A 13,261-nucleotide genomic window follows, 5' to 3' on the forward strand; every position below is an offset into this window, starting at 1 on the left:
TGTATAATTGGTGCTAAAAAATGACTTACTTGTTTTGCCTGCATACATCGGCCAACTTTACCTTTTACTTATTCTTAGAGAAAGATATTCTTTAGAGAGTTGGGATTTTGCTTTGTTAGTAAAATGTCTTATGAAACAAATAATATAAAGCAGTGGAAACGATCACTGAAAATTATAGTTGCAACATAATGAAAAAATATGAATGAATTACCACTTTGAGCACTTTGAACAGCAAAGTCATTTGGTTGTGTCAGTGCTATTAAACGATCAACCCCAGCCTAAATTCGGCTTCAAAGTCATTTGACGACAGATGCTAGTGGTCTCCATCAGAGTTTAATGTGGCATCTGCCAGTAGTGTATGAGTACAGGAAGCTAGCCATCAGTAGCTTCAGTGATAACTTGTAATGTCTCACAGTTAATGTCAAACACCAATAAAAAATAAAGTTTCCCATTTTCTTACAGTGTTCCATGGTAAACATGTGGAGGAGGTCTCCATAAACAGTCTCCCCTCCCAAACCACCTGAACCCTAAAAGACAGAGCAAGGCCCTCTATTCTTGACTGTGTGGTCAAAGTCAAATTTCTTGTTTTTATGACATAAAATAGTACAAACACAGAGAGGGTTCAAAAAAATTATGTTATCCATCTTTTACCTTTTTCCAGACACAGCTTGTTCCACAGATCCTTTTTCTGGGATTGTCTCTGTCTGGTAATGACATGTAATTGTTATTATTTACAGCTCTGCACAGTTAGCCTCTTTGCCATCTCCACAATACTCTTTCATGGCTGGGTATCTGTGCTGTTGGCATAAGAATAGGTGTAAGACAAGGTGACAAAGTAAACAGATCCCTGATGTCTAAAAAGAAAAAGACAAAACAAACAAACAAACAAACAAACAAACACTATATTCTGATCCAGATTCTAAAATATTTTTCCCTCATGTTCGGTTTATGTGCTCTTCATCATCCTTACGCTCTTTTCTCCGTCAAAATATTTGTCCATTCCCAAACACCAGTTCCATTCATCCATTATTCCTTGTATTGCAGTTACCATTGGTTATGTCAGTCACAATGCTGCTTACAATGATCTTATGAAGGTGATATTGAAGTGGATGCTTGCTGGCTCTTCAGACTGCAGTGGTGTGGATGAAAGAGGGACAAGAGGGTACACCGACGTGGGAAGTTAAGGGTTTTCTTCTGAGCGGTCAACCTTTTAAATCCCACCCTGGCCATGTCAATAATCTGTTGAATGCTTTCCACCAGGTGCTGGGTGATATCACAGCTTCCCATAAAACAGTGGTGACATTTACTTTCCTGCTGACCCCTTTCTCTGCGCTGCACCACTGACTGCCATTATTGGCACACTCTGTCTTCCAGCACAAGGTCAATTGAGCTTTCCCGCCAGAATATATTTCAAGCAGTGTGTATTTACTTATGGATTAATGTTATTATTAGTGTGTCAAGCCTGCAGGAATGTTAACATGTTTTAGGTATGATATGAGCTGTGTGTGATAAATGTTTGAATTCCATTAATGGTGCAGCAACATGTAAAAGTCAAAGAAGCGTGTGGGCACAGCATCCAAGCCACATCTGGGCTCTTCAGCATGACTGCAGGTTTGCTGGTGAGTCACGACACAACTCCATGTGCATGTGTCATTAGACAGACTCCACACAGGCAATAGCAATGTGTGCATACTTCAATGTGTACAGCTAGCTAGGTGGAAAATGTGCTAAAAGGACACGATGAACTGTAATTCATGGGTGGATAAATAAAAACATGTAAGGTCATGGCGATAATCCTCTCTTTGGGCTAAACTCAGTTCATTTCTCCTTTTTCTCTTATTAAACATCTAATTTCAGTCTTTCACTGTGTTGGTTTTTTTTTTAGCTTTCTGATACTAAAGATGGCAGGACACCGTGCTCCAGAACAGAACAAAACTCGAACAGATGTTTCTACTTGCTTTTCATAGCCAAGGACTGAGCTAAAAAAGATGAATGTCAAGTGAGGTGAGAAGTTATTGTTGTCCTGTCAAGAAAAGGCAGAACCTCAGAGTCAGAATAAAAGAGCTGCAATCAGACATAACAGAGAGATGTGTTCAGTGAGGGTACAAGCAGAACCCAGGTTGAGGAGTACTGCATGGAAACGAGAGGCCATTAATCTCCACCTTTATCCCTCTATTCATCCCTCCACTGTGCTACAGGTGGGTCACTACACTACAGTGTTCCTCTGTCTGTATGGAGGGGGTGGCAACACATTGCCAGCTTTCATAGCCGCCTCGGACAAGTACTCCTGGTTTTCGGCCACAGCAGGGCGAATGCGTCCATTCTGCCGGTAGAAGAAGCGTGTGCTGCAGTCCTGCAGGTACTCAGGGTTGTGCAGTGAGGACTTCGGGGGTAGACTGTGCTGCCAGTATTCAGGATTGTCAAAAGTCGCCTTCTTGCCTTTCTTATCAAACATGATGGTGCTGCTGGTGATGCCTGAGTGTAGAGCGTGTCCTGAATGCCCCGGATGCAGGGTGTGTGATGGATACGATGGGTGGGGGATGTGGCCAGGGGGTACCACATATCCAGAAGAGGAGACTGTGTGGCTTGATGTTGATGGGTTGACTGTCTGCGATACTGATTGGGCAGCAGAGGACCCCGGCCCAGAGACGGAGACTGCGCCAGCCAATCCGTTCTTGTCCCCAGGGTTAAGGAAGGTATTCAGGTACAGTGGCTCGTTGACATACTCATCGTCCCCGTGGACGGACTGGTTCTTGGGTGCAGCAGCAGCTCCAGCCATGTGCAGGGTGTGGCAACTCGCTCCATCAATCACTGCGTGGGCGTCACCGTTCCTACGACGTGTGACAAAGGGGTTTTCCTCTACTGGGTTGAGATAGTCTGGAAACAAAAAAGGGGATGATGAGATCAGATCTTTTCATCTCTTTTGAAGCTGCAGCTATTGTATCAACTAAAAAGTCATATGCTGTAACACTAAATTAATGCTTACGTATGGCCTTTGGGTTAGCATATCATATATCAATGTGTGATATTGTATTCTATTCCGTTACCCTCTGGCCAAACATCTGCTAACTTAATGGACAAATTCAGGAGTACTCAAATCCCAATAACCTGAGTTGTTCTTGTCTCTCATGGCAGTCATGTAGCTATCCTGGTCCTTGTCACCTTTTGCTCCTCGTTCCGCTAAAAGACCGGTTGGATCGGCACTGTAACGCTGTCCAGTACTATCCTCCCTTCCACCTTGGTAAGCAAAAAGGCAGGAAGAAAGCAAATATGATACTTTACAAATCCACAGATTACAGATTGGTGGCATCTACTATATCTGCGTAATCCTTTTAAAGATAGGGTAGGTAATGTATTTCAGAAACATTTTTTATGTTTGTTGAAATTCTCATTACACCCTGACAACAACCAATAAATCAAATGCTCTGAATTTAAAAAACAACTGGTATCTGTAGCTGTGTCAGGCCTGTAATAAGCCCAGCCAATCATTTCATTTGGACCAAATGAAATGATTGGAAGGTGGGAGGCCTGAAGGAAGGGGGTGGGACTTTTTTGGTTGAATACTACTATTAAATCTGTCTGTCTCATGCTACTTTCTCCAATGTTACCTAACCTTGCTTTAATGCAAGTCATTCTTCACCACTAAACAAGCAACATGCATTTTCAACCTAATGTATTGTCGTGTGCTGTTATCTATAATGTCCTGTGATTAAACTCTCTGGCGTGGCTGTGGCTAATGTCATCATTATGGGGATTAGGGGTTTTAGTGACCTGAGATGCCTTTTATTTTCATTTTTCACTTACATCTTACCACTATTCTCCAAGGAATGCACAGTAGGTAGATACACATACATTTATAAAGCTTACCTAAGGCTTTATTCCTCCTTTTTCTACCCAAACAAATCTGCAAAGGAGGCATAAATGGGCCTGAAAAATCTTGCTCTGGGGCTCAACAGAACTACATGCTGCCACTGCACCTTGTTCTCTCCTGTTGCCTGTGGTTTTGCCAGACAGATGTTAGATATGAGCTTAGCTTTCCATTCTTGTCTTGCAAAATATCTAATGGTGAATGATCCACTGGCACAGTACAATACAAATGAGGAAACACAGATAGGGTAAAGTGAAATAAGGGCAAAAGCCTGTTTGCTCACTTAAAGGTGATTTTCATTGTAGAGTTATTATACAAATGATGGTTTATGCATTAAGGTTGTAATTGGTAGATTTGTAAATGGTGAATTCAACGTTATCACCCTATATTTGAGTTTATTCCTGGAAGTGCAGAAAAGGCTTATTGTGTACAAAAAGACAAGGCCATACAACAACTTGTAAATGGATAATACAATTTACCGAAACTATTACATACCAAATAACTGAAACACTGAGATTAAAGGTCTATCCACTCAACCATAGAATGTGTTAGAATCATATAAATATTCTTTGATTCTTTTTTAATTTATGGAGTTTGTTGTAATAAGTAAATAAAACAACCTGAAAAGTTAAAGCAGTACTATGTGATCCACAATATATTTTAGATTTTCTATTGATTAAGGCTGTAAGAATAGATTTCAACATACAAACTTCAGTCAAATGTCTAAAATGCACAATTCATTCAAATTAACTGTCAATTTAAATGTGTGGAAAAACATTTGTAACAGGTAATTTAAGTAATGCCTTTGTTTTACAGACTGTTACAATATCCATCATTCTCACACTGTCTTCTGCTCACCGGCTGGTTTGATGTAACACACACAGTACAGAGATTACTATTCTCCTCAGTTTCCACAACATTCAGATAACACTTTGCTTTACCTTGTCCTGCAGTGAGAGCTGAGCCAGCCCCAAGGGTACTTGACCTTGGGGAGGCCTGCTTCCTCAGGGTGCCATTGCAGCGAGGGTCATCCTGGTTGCCACGGCCAAATCCACCACCAATCTGCCCCACTGAGGCCAGGTCTTGTGGAGGGAGGCAGCCCCCAGACACAGGTGGAACAGAGACCACTCTGGGGAGGGTGGCCAGCATATTCTCCATGCTGAAACTAGGATCCTGGTAGCCAAACTGGTTCTGTGTAGAAGGAGAGGAGGAAGAGGGTAACGCAAGGACAGAGGGGCGGGGATGTTGGACACAATTAAAATTGACCAAGCCAAAGCAAATCCCCTGGGACAAATACAAGTCTTCTAAGGATGATTAAAGAAGTTTCACAAAGTGGGTAAATAATTGTGTGCTGTTCCATCTTTGGTCTATAATAAATAATAAAAATAAAATAACCAGTAGCATACAAAAATATTATGAATTTTAAAATGTATTTGTGCAAGAAGTCCAAAAAATGGCCAATTCAAGTTCTTTGTACCGTTGTTCATCTGTATAATTTAAATGTGACAGGCAGGGGAGACAAACAGCAGTGCCATACAATGATATGGCAGCATGACTGCCAATGACAATTTAATTAAAAGGATTTTAATTAAAAGGCTCCATGCAGAAAAGTCTTAAAGTAGCCATATCAGTCCTGCCCTGCTGTGTGCATTTGTGTCTACGTTCATAACAAAAAAGGGCTTTTAAGAACCTCACTGGGTGCTTTATTCTGATTTATCTTTTTCTCCCATGTATCCAGCAAGAGGTTTGTTTTCTGTTTTACATCCCCTCATTTACTTTCCCTTGCACAGTGTCTGAGAAGTCTGTAATCATACTAATAAGACAGAAAATCTTTTTTCCTGTTGCACTTATCGCAGTTTTCATCCTCATTTATTTATCATTTTCTCCAATTATTCATGAAGTTTGGCATCCTGTGTACCACAAGAAAGTGGTTCCTCTAGCCTGTACCAAGAGTCAGACTCAAATAGCTTTTTATTGGAAATTAGAGATGGGTCAGTCCCTGATGGGGGAAATATTGCCTATTTTTAGTTTTTTCAGTTTTTTTGGCAGTAAATTATCAAATTTAATAAGATACCACAAAGTATCAGCACATAATGTCAATCTAAAGTTTGTCTACAATGTGTGTCCTGGTCAAACCTTGGTTATATGCCATGCTAGTAAGAGAGATTTCAAAAGGCCCAAACCTATCAATAACTTTAAAGTGATTTTTTTAGTGGCATGCTCATTTTCTGCGTGTACTGAATCATTCTTTTTCATTGTCTGTCTACCACTGTTGGATTCTTCCTTTCTTCCTTACTTTCTGGTGCAGTTGTCTGTACTTTAGGCCTGGAGGTACTAGTTGCTCCAGAGTTCACCCTGTTTTTCCTACCCTCGTAACTACATCTATTAACTCACCCTCTCTCAGTCCTTACTTACACCTCCTCCTCCCTCTCAATATTATAACAGAAAATACCACCACTAACCTGAACACAAAAGCAAAATGTCTTTAAAAAATGTCTGAAGTCATTAAAGTCACATAATTTTTTAAATCTTGGCCTGAAAGACCATCATGGGCATCGTGGAAATAGGGTGAACTATGGGAAAAACACAAGTGTCCCCTTCAAATGTTTATCTGTAAAAAAGCAGAAGGAGCTTGTGGCTATGCCCAATGCCTTGGTCACTATTAAACATACAATTATTGCAAAATTGTTAGTTAGGTGTGAGGATGCATATTAATGATGTGTGTATGTGTGTGAGAGTAAATTTGGGGAAAGCTCTTTCAGCTGTGCTGTACAATTGTGCAAGTGAAGATTATATTTATGTGTAAATACTGCATTTTGCTGGCTGCAATAATTGAGTTCATTACCATCTTCTACATGATTTATGTAACTGTATGTCACTGTATCTAATCAAATTAATTTAGTATCCACCCCAATAAGAAAGTCCAAAAACTGTGGAGGATATCTTAACATAACTATAACAAATATTATGCAAAAAAATAATCTGTCACCCTGTGAAAAACACCAAACAGAGTAGGAAAAGGACTCATGTCTGTCATTGGCATTCAAAAGACATTTTTACCCTGACACAAACACAGGGGGATATTGGAATACCAAATGGCTGAGTTGCCTGGCTGTGTGACTGGTTTTGCGATAGATTTAAGTCCAAAGATAGACAATGAACATTTGAACAGTTGAAGAACTGAGGGAATTTGGCTGAAAACCCCTATTTTGAGGAAGGCAATTACCATAGTTTCACAATGGAAAAAGACCAAGAAAAGACAGCGAAGGAGAGAGCAACAGGGAGATGAAAGCGAAACTGAGAAAACTGTGTGAGTTCTGTTTTAAGATCTTAATATTTTGTGCTTGAACAGGAGAGTCCTGCAGTACACGCTGAGAAAACTCATTCCCACATCACTTTAGAGACCATCTAAATGATTTGAGTGACTACTTTGACTTCATATTATCTCCTTTTCCATCATGGTTCAATCACTCTGCTGCTACACTCAAAAATATATGGTAATATGACGTTACTGAATTGTATTACGCTTGACGCTTTTTCACCTGACAGTCATGCCAATGAAGCACACTGAAGTGAGTTAGTAAGTTAAACTAAATTCCAATTTACTCTACAATAAACCAGCAACATACAAGTAATAAATACATAACATCCATAGAACGTAGGGCTTCCTTTTGTTCAAGTCTGCATACTTCCAAGTAGCCTTTGTGCAGTATACAGTAGGAGAAACCAGTATGTCTATGTGTATAGATTCACCATACAATCTGATTATACATTTAATTACAATTATGGGAGATACATGCAGAATGTTTTTTTCTGGACTGCGGAGATGGTCAAGGAGAGTGAATGTTCCTTCCTGACTGACTGACAGAAGAGTTGAAATGCACATGTGTGACAGCTGGGCTTCTCTCCCAAAACATGAGCAATATAAAAGTAACATGGAAGTTTTGGGCCAACAAGTAAACATAACTAACCACTATATTTTCATCATTTCTTTTAGCCTATGTGTTAGGAGCAATACAGACAGTAAGGGTCATGTGAGTTTATTTACACTCAAGTTTCTGCAAACTGATTCAATGTCCTGGGGAACTTCACTTGCCTAGTTTATTAAAAGAGGCAAAAGAGTTACGATAGTATTTTCATACTTTTTACGTTTGGATCTCCTATAATCACACTTACTGCAATGAATGCTTTTATTTAGAAAATATTCTGACAGGATCTTCTGAGGTTCAGGAACATACATCATTAAAACAATTTAGCTTATCACTGATGTTGGAAAACTAAGCCAAAGTAGTACTTGCATCAATAAACAGATAAACTTTTGACCACTTTAAAAATGCAGAAGCAAACAATACACTTGGGATGTGTAGATTTAATAGTTATCTGTTCTTCTTAATCAAAACATTTGCCACCACCGTAGTATGGATATTCAGTTAAAGTACAAGAAATAAAGCAAAGATTCTTCTTAAGCATAATGCCTTGCTCAGCACAAATAGAGGTTATAGCTTATAGTCTGTTTGTTAAGAATAATTTCTATAAAAACCTCTTACTGGTTGGACAATACAGGGAAGGAAGTGTAATCATTACTGGGGAGAAAATTTGCATTTATAAAGCAATCTTGCTCTACTATAGAATTCATAGCTGCCACAGTCATAACACAAAACATAATAATCTGTAATGAATTACAATGTAAACTATGCAATTAAATAAACCACTTTAGCCAGTTTTAGTGAAGGAGACTTGCTGTCCTTTCAGAGAACTCTTGGACCCACTATTTCCTGGATAGCTGTCCAGGAATTGTAGCTTCTGTAAATGTGCCCAGTTTTGTGTGGAGGCTGCTGGATCTCGACAAAGGTGCAATGAACTGAAAACTTGATCTGAAATAATGTTGGGTTAAATGGCTGGTATACAGACAACCCATGCGACAGAGGTAATTTGCACCACCTGTTCCAACGATTACTGCTTGCTTTATGGATACTTTGCATTTTATCTGAATTCTCCAATAAATAGAAGTCAAAGCAAACAAAAACAACGCTTAAAGCTATAGATTGTGTCACTTACTAAGTGGCTGTATCTAAAACACTTAGACTGTCCACCATCACAACCACTATGGTAGGAATACTAATGAAATCACATGTGATTTTCAACACGTGACTGTGGATTTTGTCCCATCACTTTAATTGAAAGCACATTAGGAAGTGATTTTCTACTGGCCGGTATGAAAGGGAGGAATTATTACAGCAAGCAAACATAAAAGCCCTTATGTACACTGTACATATGGGCTCCTGACTGTTGTTATAAGAGAGACTTGAAATATTGTGAACCTATTCTTTGAGATATTTGGACAGAAATACCTTGTTGGTGTCCATGTGTGTGCGGGGAGTATATGCCAGTGGTGGAATGTTGAAGGAGTGGGGCACCAGGTACTCTTCAGCATCCATCAGGTCCTCCAGCTCCTCCTCGTCCAGGAGGCTCTGGAAGAACTTGCTGTCGTTTGGACTAGGTAGCTTCATACGGTCATCACCCTGAGAAAAGTTGTGTGTGGGTATACAACATGTGTGTTCAGTAATTTGTAATATTAATTAATGATAGAAAACATAATGTGACTAATCAGTTTTTTAATTGTGTCACATTTAAGGCCCTTTCCATTGTAATTGGCGACATGTACCATTTTTCACTCAAGTTATTTTAGAAATATCAGAATAATAAGCAAGATGGTAACTATGACTTGAAAAGAGAAATAAATGCTTTGGGATTTCTTTTAAAAGCATCATATAAATATTTGTGTCATGACTTCTGCTAATGTTGTAGGCTTAGCTATGTTTGTTGACTAATTTAAGACCTAGTGGGTATAACACAAATAATGTAGTGAGATGGCAGGGTATTTTCTCAAAAAGAAATAAGCGATGTAAAATGTCATTTGTAATGGATATTAATGTCATCAATTACCTAAACCCTGAATAAATTTGCACAATTTTAGAAAATGACACAAAAACAAGCAGAACGGATGAACAGAAACAACCATAGTCATGTACATATGTCATCAAGTTTTACCCACCTGGATGACCAGGTATCTCTGGGGATCACGAGCCATCCGAGTGAACTCTGCAGCCAGCTCCTTGAACTTGGGCCGACTGTCTGCATCAATCATCCAGCCTAAAATATGTGCCTGTTAGTGTCTGACCAGTATGAGGTTCCGAATACAAACATACCATATTATGTATATGGAGTATATAATAATGTGCACGGTTTCCCAAAGTATATTATTCTCAGCAGTAAGCAAAAACCTCATCTACACCCATCAACATCAATTTATTTCATGACTCTCTGTGAACTTAACTGCATCTAAGTGGGAGGAAAGGTGCAGTATGTACAGTACATGTCAGTGGTGATCAAGCAGGGCATTTCTGTATTCTTCACACTTTGGTGTCAAAGGTTCTGCCTACGCAGACTATGTAAAATATGTATGCCATGTTTTCTGTGCTATTTGCATAAAAGCATTAATAATAATTTGACTTCGATATAAATCCTTTGAGCCATACTGTAGATAACATATAATTTTCATTTTAAGTACAAGTGCATGTGAAGTGAAAACTGTGTAAAAGGCTACAACATCATCTCTACCTTCTAAATAAGATCAGTACTCCGCCTAATTTCACCCAACCCACCCACTCATTCCAGCTGTGCCATGTGTAATGTTGCAAGCATGTGAACACTAAATTACTAAAAGTCAAGCCATGTTTACTTCCACTGATTTATGAAAAAACCAAGCAACATGAATAACCTATAACAACCTGTCATTTTGTCATCATGATGAAAAAAACACAGGTAATAAATAAACACTTCCATTTTCCATTTTAACAAGTTTCCACTATATAAAACATTCTTGTTTGTTCCATAATGAACAATTACAGAATTTTTAATTAAGTTCTCTTTATTGTAATCACTTTTTCCAATCTAAAGATAAATACTGTTTTATCACTAGAATGGCCATATGGAGTGGTGTGCTCTTCTGCCAGTTTCTCTGTGAGCACGAGTACGATGCCAAAGCAATCATGTGGTCTGGCCCTGAGCAGAGCCCGTTTAGGTATCCAGGGAAATAAGAGATAGAGATTGAAAGACAGAGAGATGTGGCTTTACAAACAAGCACAAACATACAGATACAAGAGATCTCCTGTGTAAAAACGATCATCTTTTATCTTGGTGCCTAGTTTCATGGCAATAAAGCCTGGAGTAGTGAAGGAAGTACATTTCCACCACATGTGCACAGTGCACCATGTGTCTGTGTATTTGGGTGTATGATTTCTGCATGTGTAGTGGTGCAAAAAGAAAAAAAAGGCAGCATATACAAGGCAGGTGACAGTGACCTCACCCCGCTGTGTGTGCGTGTGTCTGCTTGCCAGGTTGGCGCAGGTTCAGGGTGTCAGTAAGAGCCAAGGTGACAGTGAGGGCCAGAGGCTGCAGCTTGGACACTAGAGGACAAGGCCGTGGTGGCGCTGGCACCAAGTCTTTGTCCTGGCAGCAGTGGCCAGAGGTTACAACGCCACCTGTGACCCCATTGCGTGACGGCATGACAGCAGTCACCCACCAATAAGGCCAACATGTTGGTGGTTGGGGTCAAACCCAGCTCGGAAAAATGTGCTCGTAACTCATCTTCTACCATAACTTCTCCAAAACTTTGTTATTTTTGAAGGGTTTCTCACTATTATTGCCATCAGACAGAATTTTCAGTGGCATGCATACTATAACACAATCAGCTGAAAAGATAAACTAAAAAATAGCAGAGTTGAACGTTAGAATTGTACTATTTTGGCTTTAAAAACAGCCTGTTTCTTTTGTAAATCACTCAATAAAAGTGTAATTGTTTTTTCCTGCTTTAACTAAAAAACCTGTTGTTCCTCTCTTCACTCTTAAAAGCCATTGCCTATTCTACTGTTTAAAATACAGTGGATGTACACAAGCTGGGAATCATGTACACTATACTCCAATAACATATAGAAGCTCTGTTCAGTAGATGTTTTTGTAGCTTATAAAGTAAAATATTTGTTGAGTCTTTCAGAAAGATGTTAATGATAATCTTAGAGGCTGTGGTTTGTGGTGGTGTTGTTTCTGGTATTTTGCCCACCCTGAGGATCTACTTACATTTCACCATGACCATGTAAACGTCTATAGTGCAGATGGGAGGCTGAGGAAGACGCTCTCCTTTCTCTAGCAGGTCTGGGATATCTCTGGTGGAAATCCCATCGTATGGCTTCCCTCCAAATGTCATCACCTCCCAGATGGTTACCCCTTAAAAAGAAGAAGAGGGAAGGAGGAAGAGAGAAAAAAGAAAAACAGAGGAGATGACGTAAAAATAAGAAAAAGAAACAGGAGAAGTTGGGAAAGTACAGCCGAAAGAGAAAAGATGTTCATGGAGAAAAGAATACGTAGAGAAAAGACAAGTACAAATGTGATGAGAGGAAATGAGAGTTAAGAAAGTTAAGAAGAGAGTAAAGAAGATTAAAGAGTTGAGAGGGGGTATACAGCAAGAGTAGAGAAGAGAAAAGTAAAGAAATGGAAAGAGAAAGAAAAAAAGAAGAAAGAGGAAAAGCAGAGATGTGAGAGATCAGAGGGAATAGGATGAAGAGACAGGACATAATACAAGTAGAGGAAAAAAGGAAGCAAAAAAACAAAGGGCAAAGAAGAGAGGACAAGATAAGAGGACAAGCCAACAGAGAACCGAAGATGCGTCGAAAAGAGGAACTAATCAGAGTCTTGAAAGTCACCAGTCAATCTGAACTTTCAGCACTCTTGAGCCTTAATCATGTTAGTGTTAATGAACTAATGAGTGCTAAGCAGAGTTAATGCACACTATAAGATGGAAGTATAATAGCCCCCGGTCACAGAGGAACACTGGGGACATGGAGGCACTAAGCCATATTGATACTTTTAATCAAACACTGATTATTCTCTTTGATATGACCCATCTGGCTTTTTTTTTTGAAAATCATTTTTTAACTGACTCATTGAGAGTCATTGGTAGACTTCTTATACATCTTACAAGACTGAAGGTTAACAGGGATTGGTCTCTAGATTTAAATCTTGGTGATACACTGATGGCTGCAAAGACTGATTTTAATATTATACATGTTGAAGGAGTAGATTACTCAGTTTGCATTTTTACAGTGATTGTGATTGCTACATGGTTAAGCAGGTTAGTGGATATCAACACACTTCTCTTGTGTCAGTACTGCTACGGTGGTAAAACAGCTGCCTTACATCCATATATTGCCTGCCCGGCTGGCAAACGGTCTGGATTTTCCACGCAATGCACACTTTATGCCTTTACTACATTAACTTGCATATTACAGCATCTGATATCTTCTTTTTAATGTCTTTTCCTTGCCTCTGCCTACA

At 39.3% G+C, this 13,261-nt stretch overlaps 1 protein-coding gene across 2 annotated transcripts in view; it reads right to left on the reverse strand.

The window, feature by feature from the left end:
- Positions 1 to 272: 272 nt before the first annotated feature.
- Positions 273 to 13,261, reverse strand: part of LOC123973492 (receptor tyrosine-protein kinase erbB-4-like) — a 366,438-nt gene continuing 353,449 nt past the window's right edge. For both annotated transcript variants that reach the window (XM_046053563.1, XM_046053564.1), the window contains 6 exons: positions 12,008 to 12,154; positions 9,924 to 10,021; positions 9,220 to 9,390; positions 4,810 to 5,059; positions 3,109 to 3,237; positions 273 to 2,877 (listed from right to left, as the gene is read on the reverse strand). In XM_046053563.1, coding sequence (XP_045909519.1) covers positions 2,207 to 2,877; positions 3,109 to 3,237; positions 4,810 to 5,059; positions 9,220 to 9,390; positions 9,924 to 10,021; positions 12,008 to 12,154 — 1,466 coding nt within the window. In that variant the 3' untranslated portion in view covers positions 273 to 2,206. The remainder of the gene's footprint in view (positions 2,878 to 3,108; positions 3,238 to 4,809; positions 5,060 to 9,219; positions 9,391 to 9,923; positions 10,022 to 12,007; positions 12,155 to 13,261) is intronic.

This window comes from Micropterus dolomieu, linkage group LG07 (assembly GCF_021292245.1).
Source record: "Micropterus dolomieu isolate WLL.071019.BEF.003 ecotype Adirondacks linkage group LG07, ASM2129224v1, whole genome shotgun sequence".
Classification (NCBI taxonomy): Eukaryota; Metazoa; Chordata; class Actinopteri; order Centrarchiformes; family Centrarchidae; genus Micropterus; species Micropterus dolomieu.